The sequence below is a fragment of the Cydia strobilella genome, chromosome 19 (assembly GCF_947568885.1).
Source record: "Cydia strobilella chromosome 19, ilCydStro3.1, whole genome shotgun sequence".
NCBI classification, from domain to species: domain Eukaryota; kingdom Metazoa; phylum Arthropoda; class Insecta; order Lepidoptera; family Tortricidae; genus Cydia; species Cydia strobilella.
Window position 1 is genome coordinate 3,047,517 of NC_086059.1, and position 16,552 is coordinate 3,064,068.

Genomic DNA, 16,552 nt, shown 5'->3' on the forward strand with positions numbered 1-16,552 from the left:
AGACGGTAATCTGTTAAACAAAAGCCATTGTTCCTTTTATGCGAGCGGTCGGCCATTATGTGCTATTAACTCTGAGCGCGTGCTACGGCGCGTGCCATTGTCAGACACAATGGCTCATCGCTCTCATAAAAGGAACAATGTCTTTTGATTAACAGTTACCGTCTTAGGCGTAAAAATCATTTAAGAAAATGCAGACTATAGCTACACAAAGACTAATCGTTAAAACAGTATTGAATGAATGAGTGAATATGACTTAAAGCGCACGATATTAAGCTAAACAAATGTGACGTTTTCAAGCAAAAGGTACCACATTGTCGCCTACTGTAAGGAAGAAATTTGCTTGTATCCTTATAAGAAGAACCTGTCACAGCGTCCTTATAGCAAACGACAATGTGATACCTTTTACTTGAAAACGACACAAAAAACCTTGAAGACTTTTTGGTCCATCTTGCAGTTAGCGGCAAACCTGTTAATTTATTTCGATTAATGGTCTTGTTTATTTATTTGATAAGTGAAATGTTTTAGCTAGCTTTAGCTATTCTTCGCATTTCATGTTCTGTAATAGGGAATATTACGCAAAACTGGGTAGGGGGCGCCAGTAGAACAAACTGTAAACAAACCGCCTTGATACGTCAATGTCATATTTCTTCTTCTTCTTTTAAAATTATGGCTTCAGCCCAGTGGGACTATTTCGCCAGTATCAAGGTATTAAGAGGTTTAAAAACGACAAAAATTGTACGGTTGTACAAGACGACAGTGTACGGTGATTTGTTAGCTCTTGTAAATCGATAGCTAGACTTTACAAGAAGCACGTGGACTACCGGCCGTTGACTCCAAGATGGTGGTTAAACGCGCTTCAAAATTAATTCTCCATTTACTGCACACTACCACATTAGTTTAATGTATAATAAGCTATCGATATTACACTTTAAACAATATTAATGAGCAAAAAACAAAGTAATTAATCACGATGCTAACTATCAAGATGGCGCTCGAACCGGAAGTCCAATGTCATATTTGTTCCTAACAAATAATTTGTGAAAACTTGTCAAAAAAACTGTTTAAGGCATATATATAAGTCACTGTTTGTGCTAGTGCTGCGTCTGGTGGCAGGACATTGCAGTATTACTCCCTATTGCGAAAATAGTATTCGAATGTTTTGCCTAAAACTATTTGGGAGTAGAAAAAATTATACTTAAGGCACATTTTAACGACAAATTTTAAAACTAATCGGACTTAAATGTGCTCTAATATTGGTTGTTTAATTGTCTTCGTTTAGTGATTTATTCTTGTTTCATATTTTTATGAAAACTTTTAAAACGGTGGTTTTTAACTGTGTGTATTAAGAACGTTGTGAAAATGGGGTTTTCGAATGTTATTGATTTATTATTTTGTTATTTATTAGATCCAATTTCTTCCTAATTACTGTTTTGTTGTGTTTTTCTTTCACTATTTTGTAAGATACTTATGTTATGATAATTTTTAAATAAATAGTTCAATTTTTTTTCTATGACACGATTTTTATTTAAAACATTATTGGATACACTGATATAAGAAAAATGGCAGTGAATTTTCCATATTTCTTATCTTTTATTTTGATATCTTTTATTGACATTTTAAATTGATGATTTGTCTTGTTTCATCAGACCTGCTTCGATTTGAACATAACAACTTGATCTTGCTATTGGTCTCATTTTCATATCAGTCACCCATCTCTCGCACATATAAGTATGAGCAAAATTCACTAAGAGTGATATTAAAATCTGATCAAATGAGAGATCAACTTGTTAAGTTCGAATGGGGATTTTGTATTTTAGGCAAATGGTTGCCTTTAAAAATTATACAGATAGATAGATTCAGTAGGTACGTACTGTGTTGTGTCTAATATAATTTATAATATTTTGGTATACAACTATATACTAAACTGCAACTTGAATATTTATAAATATACCTTCAGTTAAAGAATTTAATTTCCGTCCCATTTGGTTTCTTGTCACAGTGACCATCAATATGAAAGTCGCTAGGGACCTCATCAAGGGCCTGACACTCTGATAGAGAAATATAGTCTTATTGCGATTCCTATAAGAGGAAAGAGAAAATAGTGCCATGCTTTGTCCTTATCAACGACCGGGTTTTTTTCATGGTCGGGTTATGGCAGCATAGGTAGGAGGCGATGGCGAAATACCGAAATTTATAAGAGTGAAAGAGAAAAAGGATTATGCTGCCATACATTAACCTGTCAATACATGAATATGTCTTTCTCTTACCCCTGGTCGCTCGGTTTCATGTCTATAACTACTATACTATGTCTATGGACCTCATACTTTTGTCACTGTGACAATGTACCAAATGGTACCTACTGAAATTAAATTATTTGACCGTACAAATTTACACATACATTTGAACCCAGTCAAAGCGGTATAACAATATATCCGTAATCTATAGAATTTTGCGTCGTCACAAAGCAGTACCAGATTTTATTTAGTAGCAGTATTTTTTCTTATAAAATGAAATACATCTTTGACTGCAATACAGGTTTCGTATATAATATTTTTGGGCACTGTATTCACCTGTCTAGCCTAATGTTTTGTACCCCCTTTACATGTACCTAATACCTATAAATAAAGTTATTAATCTGTGGTTAGGGGTCTTTAAGTCTGTATTTTTAGGAATTTTGAAGAAATTTAAAACAATTTGGCTAAGCAGATAATACCATAGCATAGATACAAAATTATTTCTTCTTTTCAGTTTATTTTAAGGCCCCGTAGGTTACTCTCACTGAGCGTCAGCGTGAGCGAGATAGATTTGCGCGGATATCATGTTTTTTTAATTTTAATTACTTGTAAGTTTTACAAAAATAAAGTAATCAATGAGATCCCTCAAAAATAAAATAAAGCATTTTTTGAAGCAATTTCTATATTTTTACCTTACCTTTTGTCTATAAATCTATACCAATTTTTAGAGCGTTCGTGATTTTTTTCTATAAAGCGGAAGACAAAGTCGAGGATTCCAATCGATGAAGTCACCAGAAAAAGTCCTTAAGATTGCTAATTAAATTTCTGGCAACCGTATTATGATCTAGAAAAGCGGTACGATTTTTCAAAAACTCCGCTCTCTGAACCTACGGCACCTTATAATTTTTGATAGCTGGTAAAAAAAAAACCGGCCAAGTGCGAGTCGGACTCGCGCACGATGGGTTCCGTACCATTACATACATAGTTACGACAGATTGTGCCTTTGTTCGTAAGCTCAAAATGTATTGTACTAACATGGCCTACTACTCGGTAAATGAGTTCCTGGAGAATTCATGTGACATGTGACCAAGTACATTGATTAGAATAAATAAATTGTGTAATTTTATATTGTAATTAGTTCTATCTTATTATGTAACTGACAGTGTATGATTAATACCAATAAAATTCTATTCTATTCTATTCTATTACGCAAAAAAAAACGGCAAAAGAATCACGTTTGTTGTATGGGAGCCCCACTTAAATATTTATTTTATTCTGTTTTTAGTATTTGTTGCTATAACAACGGTTCATGAGATACAGCCTAGTGACAGACGGACAGATAGACAGACATACAGACAGACAGCGGAGTCTTAGTAATAGGGTCCCGTTTTTACCCTTTGGGTACGGAACCCTAAAAAGGATACCCGTCAACATCGAAACCAAAAAATATTGACGGTGTAATATTGACCATTATTTTTCCCACGTACTTTTTTTTTAATATGGTAGACAAAAATGGGAGACGAGATTAAAATTGTTATTTCACGACTGAAATCGTAGTTGATAAATGATAATGTCCGAATACCTAAAAGTACAGACTATAAATATAATATTTTTATCTATGTGGGTAGTATTAGCTAGGCTGTGAACATGATGGTTTAGGTACAGTTGTTCTCAAATATATGCGTCCTCAAATAACTTAATATTTTAATGTATGTATTGTTTAAATGTATCGAATTACCTACTTATTTTATATTTAAGTCTTCTCTTTCTTCTTCTTTATGTATGTAAGTACCTAAGTATATTAAAAGTTTATATATCTGAGCAATTTTTTTTTGCTTTGACGGTACAGTCGCCATCAGATATATCTGAGCGGTCAAGGGGCTCACAAATATCTGAACACGCCTCTATTGTCAAGGCGTTAGAGCGCGTGTTCAGATATTGTGAACACCTTGGCCGCGCCGATATATCTGATGGCGACTGTACTAGACGGTAAATATGAATATGTGTACTGTATTTTTAACTCTTTTTTTATACTTCAAGGTAGTATTTAAGACTAACTACAATATATTTTATTTAAAATCCTGACTAAAGCCCGGTTCACATTTGTCTGTGGCTGTCGTGTCGTGTTGTGTTGTGTTGTCGCATATCGGTTTCATACATTTAATATGGTTGCGTTCACATTTGTCTGACGCACGCTGCGTCAGACAAATGTGAACCGGGCTACTCCTCTAGGAGTTATTATGTAAAAACACACGTAACAATTTTTGAAGCACTATAATATTTTTAAATTTGGTAGCACCCATTTACAAACCTTAGAGTAATTGTAGACGAAAACAAATTTTAACTTTCTTCACGAATTTTAACTTTTTTTTTCTTTTTTTGAAGATTAGAGCTGAAAATTATGTTCCAATGTACTGCCTCGAACTCAATGAGGGCTATCGTTTTTTTGCTCACCAGTTGGCGCCTCTGTTGATGGTGGTCCAAAAGACTAAACAGAACAGCTGTCAGTCATTGAAGTGACAAGTGACATTTGACATTTCGAACTATGAAAAAGACCACCATCTACACTAGCGCCCCTAGCGGCGAATTCATACGCGTTAGCCCTCCCTCATTCATGCACCGTTATTGATACAAATGAAATGTAGTATTGTTGAGTTATTCATAAACGCATTACAAGCCTGAATTAGCTATGAATCGTTTGTCGTTATCTGTCATTTTGACTTGTTTATTTGTAAGAAAGGGATAAAACCTAATTTAACTAATTCAGGCCCGTAAAGTTTTTTTAATCACGGAGTTAGACTATAATGTTTTATCTAGTGGCCAGTTTTTCAACCGCACCCTGAATCGGTTATCTTCATGTAACCTGTACCTGTAGGTAGTAAAATGAAGTATACTCGTAACTCATTTGTTTGATCTTGGAACTCTACCTAGGAAAAAACTTCGACTGCTAATAGGGAATATTACGTAAAACTCTGCGTAGGGGGCGCCAGGGCGCCACTACTACAATCTGAGGGTCTATCGTGAATCAAGAAAATTTATTTATCTAACATCTCTGTCACTCTTGCATATTCGAGCGATAAAGAGGCAGATAGCGAAATTTCGGATTCGCGTTTCCCGGTAGGTCCTCTGTAAGCAAACAGTCTTAATGCATCAGTCATATTTTGTTATCTCTAAAAACTTGTCAATGTATAAGTTTAGGTATAAGTTACTCTATGGTTTACTAAAAAGGCTAGTCCTGCACTCTGGTGGCAGAACATTGCAGTAATATCCCCTATTACTACAGGTACTCAAAAAAAATAGGCTGGATATAAAGGTTAAAATACAATAAATACACCATATTAAGGAAAGGGTACACCGATGTGTGTGTCGGCTTGCACGTGCGCTAAATTATTGGAACCGTGCATGCACACGTCACGCAAGCGGTATGCCATGTCTCATAAAGATCTGTATATTACAACGCGCACGTGCGTTTCCGCACACGCATTCGGTGTGCACAGGCCTTTACCTATTCTTCCGTACTGCTTAAGCCCCCTCCATACTAACGTTCGCGGCTTCGCGCCGCGATTCGCGCACAAGTGTGGAGGGCGCTTTATGTTTAGGACGGCTGGCCATTTTTATGAGAACATTTTCATAATGTATTGAAATAAGATTAACGAGTTTTGTCTTTAATGTAGTGTAAATGTTAGACTCCATGTGTAATCCGGTTATGTTGGATTCTTGGGTTTACATTTTTTATTTTTAATGTACAGTCAGTAACAAAAGTGCTCGGATTGCTCAAATTAATACAGGAGATTGCTCAAATTGATACAGGGGCAATCGTGGCGTAGCTACTTATGTCTCTGAGTGTACCTATATTTACTTTTATATACCACGTACAGTCTGGCAAAGGCGTAGTGTCGTCCCTTTCAAATCAATCTAAGAAAAATACATCATCTGTGAAAATTTCGACTGTCTAGCTATCACGGTTCATGAGATACAGCCTGGTGACAGACAGACAGACGGACAGCGGAGTCTTAGTAATAGGGTCCCGTTTTTACCCTTTGGGTACGGAACCCTAAAAATGGGACGTCACTACAGTATTGCCACTTTTTAATTTCTACTCTCAACTGTCATTTATAGTTGGTCAAGCAAATCTTGACAGTAGAAAAAGGCGCGAAATTAAAATTTTCTATGGCATGATTTTTTTTTATACCACGACGGTGGCAAAAAAGCATACCCGTCTGCAGGCAGCAGGCCCGTCTGATGGTAAGCAGTCACCGTAGCCTATGGACGCCTGCAACACCAGAGATATTACATGCGCGTTGCCGACCCTTTAAAAACCTGTAAGTACACTCCTTTTTTGAAGCACCCCATACTGTAGCCCCTCGGGAAACCTCGGCAGGGAGCTCATTCCACAGCCGAAGCGTCCGCGGGAGGAAATTCCTCTTAAACCGCACAGATGATATCTCTTCGCGCGTGTATTTAAAAAATTTGCCCCCTTTTTCTACTGACAAGATTTGCTTGACCAACTATAACTCATTTATTGACGATTATCAATTTGATTTCAGGATGTTGTATTAGTATTTTTCCATAGAACATAAATTCTTTTTTTCCAATCATGATACGATAACTATGCTAAATATAATTATTATTTCACGAAATATCAGCTACCCGTCATTTTTGTATCTTAAAGAATAGTAAGATGGGCAGATGATATTCTGTATTACCGTGAGCCGTGGCAAAGTGCCGGGATAACGCGTGAAAGAAGATGATATTCTGTATTACCTATTAAAATTGTCTTTTGAAATCGGTAAAGAGATATGGCAGCAAATGTAGGTATTATTCGTTATACTATGTTACTTACAGAGTGAGAATTATTTTTAAGCAGCTTTAAACCCTTTGAACGCCATAAGCGACAGTGTGGAAGCGGTAATAAAGGTCATATTCCTATAAAAATGTGCCATGTAGTGACGCTGTCACTATATAATAATGTTCATTCCGTAAGTCTATGTAATTAGTTTTCCACTCATCTACTAGAAGGTTAGCTGGAAGAGATCCCTTATAGGCATTAGGATACGCCTCAATGTGAAGCATTTTATGTGATGCTGTTTTTATACTACTACTTTGTCGCTGCTATGTGGGTGTAATTACTATAAAATCAAGAAAAGAGCGTACTCCCATCTTAAAGGCCGGCAACGCACTTACAACCCCTCTGGTGTTGTGGGTGTCCATGGGTGGCAGTAATCGTTTACCATCAGGTGATCCGTCTGCTCGTTTGCCTCCTATTTCATAAAAAAAAAGGATCGCTCATACGCCAACATTATGGGTGTAAACGAGGTAATGTAAACCTTATATTTGAAAGCTTAAAGGTTACATTGACATTGACAGCGTATGCCATGACATTTATAATCGTTCTTGGCGCTGTGGTCGACTTTAGGCGTTATTGGCGTCCAAAGGGTTTATTATCTAACATACGTATGATTTACGGAAACATTTTATGTAAGCACAAAACTATGTTATTTTTGATATCATTCAAAAAGGTTGTGTGCCTAAATTAAACACTGAAGATGTTTTTAAAAAACATTTTACTAAATTTCTTATGAACCTAAGCACTTATCTAACTATATTATATAAATTAAATGTATGATAAATATATGCTACCCAATATTTTTATGAGAATGAGATTTTTCCATTTTTGAGGCATTGTATAAGATGTTTTGTATTAGCTTCCTGCACTTAGGTATTGAATGTACAGTCAGCGTCAAATATATAGGGACGGCGAAAGTGGCCAAATATATCGTAACACACCTTCGTTGCCATAGAAATAAGAGTGTGTTCCGATATATTTGGCGACTTTGGCCGTCGCTATATATTTGTAGCTGACTGTACATACCGTGGCAACTTGGTGTTTACTGTAAACTGTACAAATTTAATAAACGTTGGATCTTAAAACTTGTTTACTTACAATATCAAAATGTGCTATAAACACACACACACAATCACTCAAACAAAACACACACACACACACACGTTATGCAAGCCATATCTACTTTGTATAAAATGCTTTTTTACTCCCTTCTTTTTTGTATTCTCTTGTTTCCACTTAGTTATTGCAAAGAGGATATAATAAAATAGAGCGAGTAAATTTTGTAACCACTGTAAATTCACTGCCATCTATCGACATACTTTAAAACTAAAAATGAAGATTTATAAAAATACGTTAAAATGTATTTAAATGATTTTGACCCATGTTATTCTTTAACGGATATGCGATAAAATTATAAATAACAAACGAAACCGTCAACGCCCTCTATACGAGAGTAGGCCAAAACTAGTGGCGCCATCTGATCGAGAATCAAATTTTCGTGATTTTCGAGGCACGTTTTTTCCTTAGACTGTATCCATTTATTACGGAGTTATATCTATCTTTGGTTATTGCATGTTAATTGTACTTTTGTGGACATCTGTTCTTGGCTATGTTTTCTGTTCACTATGCTTTGTATTACTTTTTGTATTGCTGTTGATGCCCCAAATAAATAAAATTAAAATTAAATTAAATACTTAGAAAAAGTACTAAAAGGCATGTCATTACAAGACAATCTTAATGACTGGGTGTAAACTTTTCTCCACCATTGACTTGATATAAAGTATGTACATTTCGTGCCCCACACGCCAGGACTTGATTTATCATACGGGTTTATGGATGGTATAGAAAGGATGCCAATCTCTTATGGCAGAATTGTTGCAAAAGTGACCGCTTTCAGCTTTAAATAATAGTTCATAATCTCTCCGGTGGCGCTAGTTGGGCTCTGGCCATATAAGGCAACAAATAACCCGACCAAATTACGTAGGTTGTTTTTGGTAGTATTTCGGTGTATGCTGGTGGCGCCGCCTAATTACTGTTTTTTGATGGACACTTTTCGTACATAGAAATTGGGCTCCTTTATACAGTCTCCATGATACGGGTTGTTTACGTGCAATTTGTGGCTTGGCGATAATGACACTTTATTGAGCTTTATTACTATGGATGGTATAGAAAGGATGCCAATCTCTTATGGCAGAATTGTTGCAATAGTGACCGCTTTTAGCTTTAAATAATAGTTCCTAATCTCTCCGGTGGCGCTAGTTAGGCTCTGGACATGAGTATAACATGAACCATTTAAGGAAACAAATAACCCGACCAAATTACGTAGTTTGTTTTTGGTAGTATTTCGGTGTATGGTGGCGCCGCCTAATTACTGTTTTTTATGGACACTTTTCATACATAGAGATTTAGCTCCTTTATACAGTCTCCATTTTTATTACTTCATTGACGTGGCAGCGAAAAGGTTAAGGTTTAAATTCAGAAGTTTCAAATTCAGTAGTTTCTTTTTGTTAAGGTTCCTCCAGACTATGTACGTGAATCGCGGTGCGATTTCGCGGACAGAACATATCGCGACGTTGTGGAGTCACAGTGTGGAGTCCACACTATAGTTTGGTTCGCGCCAAGCTGGCGGAAAAGCATCAGCTGATCGAGTTTAACTGTTATTTATATAATTCTACGGCATCATACGTGCGTTGTTGTGTTTGTTTTGTTGTAAAACCGTAAAATATAGCCGCTTATAATATATAGTTTGTCAAAGGACTGTCTTATTTCAAACATAGACAGAGATAATCATACTATCTTTATCTTACACTAGTACTAGCAGCCGAAAGAAAAGGATGAGTATAGTTTTTTTTTGTTCTTATTTACTGCCAATTTGGTTTGACCAACTATAGTTAATATTTACCTTACCATATCAGAAATCAGAAACATTTATTGTTCAAACTGTGTAGGTACAAGAAGTATAGCTAGGTACATTTCTCCAAAAAAAAGCCAAAACGACGACGACGACGATAGACGAGCCAAGTGTGTAATGTGGAGCATGTGAAGTCTTGCCAGTTCGCGCTTCGCGCCTCCTTTGACGTGGGCCGATAAACCGACAAAAAACGGGGAACTACGCGCGAAGGCGTGAACAATCTTCGAAATCAACGTTCGCGGCTTCACTTCACGTCGTGATTCGCGTATGAGTGTGGAGTTGGTGTGGAGTTTAGAAGTTTCCTCTTTTAATTTTCGTTTGGGTTTGTGAGTTTGCCGGACGGTGTTTATAAGGATAAATAAATAACAACAGTAGTTTTATAATAAGTAGTTTATTATTAAGAACCATTCAGTAGGTACAATAAAAATGTCATACTAATGCACTTAATATTTGAGTCATTTCAGTCTCGTCTAAAATGATTACCTATTAATTTCTATTACTATTGAAGATTACACGTAGAAATGTCCACTAACCGAAATAATTGATTACTGCCATACAATTTTGTATTTAGATTTTTTTTTTCAAATAAATCACTCGAAAGAAACGTGAGTGAACGTGATATTTCACTATATTGAGAAGTCAATCTCAACTGCACTTCGTCCGACTCGGCAACCTAATCCAAAGAATTAGCGTAGCAGTTCTTTTTACGCTGCGCTGCTTGTACGTTTCTTCACGATGTTTTGAATTATATACCGAAAAGCGATAGAAAATAACGAACGGTATTTTTTAGTCGCTTCCACAGCTTACAGCTTTTTAAGCCATATAAAGAGCAATGGCCAAATGGGGACTGCTGCCCCTCGACTCAATGTACCTGCGACACAGGAATGCAAAACATGGCACATTTACTGGCGTGCTCCGCCTGCCCGCATCACTTCTCGGAGCTGGATCTGAAGCCCGCTCCAGAGTCCAGACTACGCGGCGCGAAGCCGCGAACGCGAGTGGAGAGTCGATTTCGCTGATTACGTGATTAGCGAACTACTCCACTTCGCGCCGCTATTCGCGCACGAGTGTGGAGGGGGCTTGAGGGACGCGACAGCCAGAGCCAGGGCTGTCAACACCGCTGCCTACTGGGCATCCATCGCATATATAAGAAACCTCGACGCAAAAAAAGAATTGCTTGGCAGCAATATATTATTTCCATAGTCACAATATAAGGAAGGATCACTGTAAAGGTTTCTATAGAGCTAAATGTACATGCAGCCCAACTAACTCAATTTCTATCAGAATGACAATTTTAACAGTAACATCAATATTTTGAAGTATAAAAATGATGATATCAGAATTATGTAACATTTTCTAATAATAGTAATTTTAATAATTTTAATTCCTAAACAGTGTTCGCTATGTTTACCTACTTATTGGTTATGATATAACAATTAAAAAACCATTGTAAAATATAGATTTTCGTAAATAAATACGTCACTGTAAATTTTACAAAATGTATTTAAATAAGTCATACCTAAGTATTGCACTATTTAAGTAAAGAAACTAATAATTGTATTAAAAACAAATTCCTCAACGAAGCAAGAATAAATGATTTAAATTTAGTTTTGTCTGTTTTTTACCACATAAACGCATGTCTATAAAACAAAATTTATTCGAAATTATACTTAAATCCATGCGGTACTTAAAAAGTATTTTTAGAAAGTCGAATTTGTCCAACCGATGTGTAATTTTTTTAGTATCTACAACAAATTCGCCAACACCTTTTTCCTGGATTTATAGTATAAAACCAGGCTTGTATTAGGTCTCAAGGTTAGAAAAAAGTACTGCTAGTTACAATCAAATAGGTACCAACATTGACACAATTATTTACAATAAAAGTAGGTATTGTTCTTATCCAAAATCTTGTAAAACCATATTATTTAACAAGTTTGGGAACAAATCAAATTATTTTATTAAATATTTTGATTTGTTTTTTTTTTAATAGTCACACTACTATATATAAATTAAAAACTGTAATAGATGTCATATATTAAAGAAAAAGTGACGAAGCCCTCCAGTGGTGAAGGCCGGATTCGAACCGGCGTCTTTAGCTATCGCGGCTAACGCCATGAACCCCTAGGCCACCCCGCCACGGCGGTACCCGTCCGAATTTCTCGACTATATGCCATCTTAGTAAGACTAGGCGTCTTTGACCAGCTCTAAGGGCAAGCAGTGCGCGCTTGCACCTCCTAAACGAACTCCTTACGGATTTACGTTGTAGCGAGAGAGACTGGTGCTTGGGTTTTTTCTTTAATATATGACATCTATTACAGTTTTTAATCCATATTATTTAAGTTAAAATCTGTTGCCATTATTTCTTAGGCGATTCTCACACTAATACCACAATCTGCCAGCGGAATGACATACCTATACCTAGGCGGTTTTTATTTCTAATTTAGTCACTCCGCTCTCTCTGTGACATATTGCGGTGTCAGTATGTGAATCGCCTTAGCGACATTTTAACATTATTTACTAAAATGGTTTTAACAGCTGGATCAATAAGTTTTTAAGTCTTTTGATTAATGAACTACACTAAAGATTTGGTATGCGTCACAACTTGTCAATATCCTATCAAGCAAGGAAATAAATAGTTTAAATACTAATGAGCCGGTATAATGAAGAAAATACTAGATCTTAATTTGATACTATTACTTATTATAAGAACAGCAGATATTAAACATTTCGTTCGCAAGTTAGATGTCAAGATGTGTCTATAGTTTGGGGGATACAGGGATTTCAGGATTTGCCCTTTTCCACTTGCTTTTTTGGTTCCCACTTACCCACAATATACAATCTCGCAATGTATGATCCGGCGTACTTACACAAAGATCCTAAGCGCACGGACGCAAACTAGAGATACTCAGTATCTGATATTTGCAAATTTATTTAGGTATCTTAGCGCTTCCTAATCCTAAGTGAGTCCGGGCCTTGTCTACTCAATTGCAAGCATTGGCACATGCTTTATTCACTCAAAGGGATATCTAGGCCATATTGAAATTAGCCTGGATTCCTCTAAAACACAATGTTTTACTTTTTAGTAAAACTACTTTGAAATTCTGCGCATAAGTTCCGAAAAATTGATAATTGCGAACGAATTATTTTCTCTGCTTTATTTGTGCCTCAGTTAAAATACTATTAAGTTTCTAGCAAAGTCCTTCAAGATACCTATGATTTAAGAGCCGCTGGTAGCGCGGCAAAGGAAAATACAGATTTACAGCTTCTTGTACCAGAAGAGATAATGCTCCCCGTCCTCTACCAACAGATCGTCCACACCTGAAATAGGGAAAAGAATAACCATTTAGATATGACAGTGACAGAACAGACAAGGAGCTTACAACATAAATGTTCAAGAAGTAAGAATATGAAGGAACAAGTGGCTTAATTGTGCGTCACCTTGCAAAAAGAGGTGAAGTTTGGCTTCTAAAATGAAGGATAACGAATGGTGACGTAAGCTAAAAAGAAAAATTCTGAAGCAATTCCTCTTCATAGTGAAATCTTCTGCCAGATTGCGTTCCATCATTTATGTGCGGTCTTTGGCATCATGAAATGCGCTGTCAAACTTGGAGTTCATGGCTGTGCAGATTTGGTCGATCTTGTTTTATTACGACAAGTTCGTTTGCAATCTGCTTTGCCAACCAGGCAGCAACCAGTTCGAAACAAGACGGCTGGCTGAGCCGGATCTTGGTAAAATGATACAGTAGCCAATACAAACTTGGTTAATAGTAGACGAATAACACTGTGCAACGGGAGCCACAAGCAGGTTGCCAGGCGACCTGGCTGGTCCATAATTTCAGGAAGGCGGTACAGCAACCAGTAATGGTAACCCATGGGTTCCTCCTTATGTCCTCCCATGCCTCAGCCTACCAAGGGCTCAGGACTTTCGGGAGTTTGTAGGATACTCACCTACTGGAGCCACAAGCTGGTTGCCAGGCGGGCTGGCTGGGTCTGGGATCTCAGTCAGACGGTACAGCAACCAATAATGATAGCCCATCGGTTCTTCCTTATGTCCGGCAAGCGTGTGGACGTAATGCCCGTTCGGCCACTCACTGGCTTCGAACTTGAACTTCGGGTCTTGCTCGGCTGCCATTTGCATTACGTGGTAGAAGGAGATGTTTCTGAAATTAGAAAAAAAATATGTTTTTTTTTTGCGCCAGTCGTGTGGTGCTTTGCTTTGCAGGAAGACTAGGAAGAGAAACAACCACAATGTTATAAATTAAAAGACCGCCAAGCGCATGGCGGATAAATAAAATTATTGTTAACAATCAGAATCTGTTTCCTTTTGTATTTATATCGATCAGAAATAGCGCGTGGTAGGTGTGATGTCCGAATAATAAATGGGGAGATGCGCTAGCAACACTGTTCAGCTGTCATGGCGCTGGGATCTCCATCCCTGCACTGTGTCTGCGATAATAATTTGTTTTATTTGATTGATATCCTAAGAGTTCATAGACTGATAAATCAAAAATGTGAACACCACAATGGACACAGCTTTTTCATTTGTCCATCATCAGCTTGCTCAAAAAAGGTCACGGTACCAATATACATATTGGTTTTACCATGTAGCTACTCGTATCATGTACAGATATTTATAGCTCTCGGAGACGTCGGTTCCAAGCCATAGAGTGGTAGGCGATGGATACGTTGCGCGCGTCTGACTCCTTGCTTGGTAACTGGGTCATATGAGACAGATTGTAGGTACCTTGGAGCCATCATGTAGAGCGTGTAGTTTTCAGTGACGTTGGTGCCGAGCCACAGCGTGTAGGTGAAGGATACGTTGCGCGCATCCGACTCGTTGCTCGTGTGCGATAGGTATGACATCTTCAGGCTGCCATCGCCGTTGTTGTTATCTGATAAAATAACGCGATTAAGTTTTTAATTATCAGGATAATGAGAAAATTCTGAAATAATTTTCAAGATCTCTAGTGGTTTAATGAAATGTTTTTGTGAAGAGATTATCATCTAGCTAGCACATGAAGAGACGCGCGGCTATTAACAACTTACCTAGCGATTCATTCCGGTTATCCTGCAGCTTGTTCCTGCAATGCGGTGGCCTGACTGCTGCCAGGGAAGCAGGAGTGAGGGCAGCAACAGCTGCAGCAGTATCACGAACGTCTCCCCAACCTCCGTCGGCTTGTTGCCGTTCCAGCAGCCATTTGCGAGCCGAAGGAAGGCTCCAATGCTGATGCGCGCCTGGACCGCTGTCGGAGTCCTCTAGAGCCTGAAGAGAGAGTACTTTGGTTTGTCGGCAAATAATTGCATATTGATTGCCTATCTTTACAAAAAAATATCTAATCTTTATCGCCGCTAAATCAAATCACTACCAAAATAAATTTGCGTATCCGAACTACGGCCTTGAGCCCATATGATATGGCATAAAAAGAAGCGGGAGAGTCAGACACCTGGGTAGTAAAGATTGGAGGCGAGGCCTTGAGAACCATGTTATTTTTGCGATTCAGTGTCCAGATTGACAACAATAAAAACATTTGACATACCTGTATAGCCAGAGCAGTGGTCGTCAGCTGCGTCCCGAACCCACCGTCAGGGTGTTGCTGGCGCGCCAGGCCGGCCATGGGGCGCCGCACAAAATGGAGCAGGCTGCGGTGGCGGTGGTCTTGCACTACGCACCGCAACGCCAGGATCACCATCGAGATCGTATCTGTAATGCAGATGGAATGTAATGTAGTCTGAAAATTTAAAAAAAAATAGTTTCCGAAATTTTAAACTGTTTTTGGTTGATACATCCGCATGTCCAGATCCTGATATATTTTCTTAGTAAAGTAATGTACCTGATTAGATTGAATGCCCCCAATTCATCTATTTAGCGCCAATGTCATTATCAATATATTACATACATTGTCGTTACGCCTCTATGAAGTATTTTCGACACATATCGAGATAACTTTGCTAATACAGACTACGACGTAATAAAGGTGAGTGATGATGAGATGATCTGGTGAACAGGAAATGCAAACCTGAATCAAAATCTGATTGAAACGTGAGGAACTTCAATAAAAGTATCCAACAATACATTTAAAATTTCAATTCTTTGGACAACCAAAGCCGACAAGCAGCACCAACTGATATAATATTTTAAAACATCGTTTTAAATTCTATCAAATATATTTTGTCTCTTAGCTATAACGGTTGCATAAGGAATGTCAGTGACCGTGACATCAATCAAAATCAAAATCGAATTAGATCGGGACGGATTTCACCAATTTATTTATTTGCACCACTTTTCCTTGTTGTTTGTCCCCTTATCCAATCAAGACATTCCAGGGAATGATTAGATTATTTCCTTATTTGAGGCGTCTACCCGGAAATTAAGGGGACGATTATTCGTAGTGTTTGTAAGACAAAACCAGACTTTGCCGAAGGGGCTATTCTTTTTGTTTTCTACCAAGTCAAGTATGAAACGCCAATGCTTTTGATCTAACGAACACAGAGCGTTTCTGTGATATTTTCCAGAGGCGTTTGATGTAGCATTTATTCTTCTTCTTCTTCTTTCTCTTTGCC

The 16,552-nt window shown here is 37.6% G+C and overlaps 1 protein-coding gene across 2 annotated transcripts in view; it reads right to left on the minus strand.

The window, feature by feature from the left end:
- Positions 1-13,164: 13,164 nt before the first annotated feature.
- Positions 13,165-16,552, minus strand: part of LOC134750035 (uncharacterized protein CG3556) — a 139,860-nt gene continuing 136,472 nt past the window's right edge. For both annotated transcript variants that reach the window (XM_063685117.1, XM_063685116.1), the window contains exons 7-11: positions 15,529-15,692; positions 15,038-15,254; positions 14,736-14,883; positions 13,940-14,151; positions 13,165-13,309 (exon numbers count right to left, since the gene is read on the minus strand). In XM_063685117.1, the coding sequence (XP_063541187.1) occupies positions 13,248-13,309; positions 13,940-14,151; positions 14,736-14,883; positions 15,038-15,254; positions 15,529-15,692 (803 nt within the window). In that variant the 3' untranslated portion in view covers positions 13,165-13,247. The remainder of the gene's footprint in view (positions 13,310-13,939; positions 14,152-14,735; positions 14,884-15,037; positions 15,255-15,528; positions 15,693-16,552) is intronic.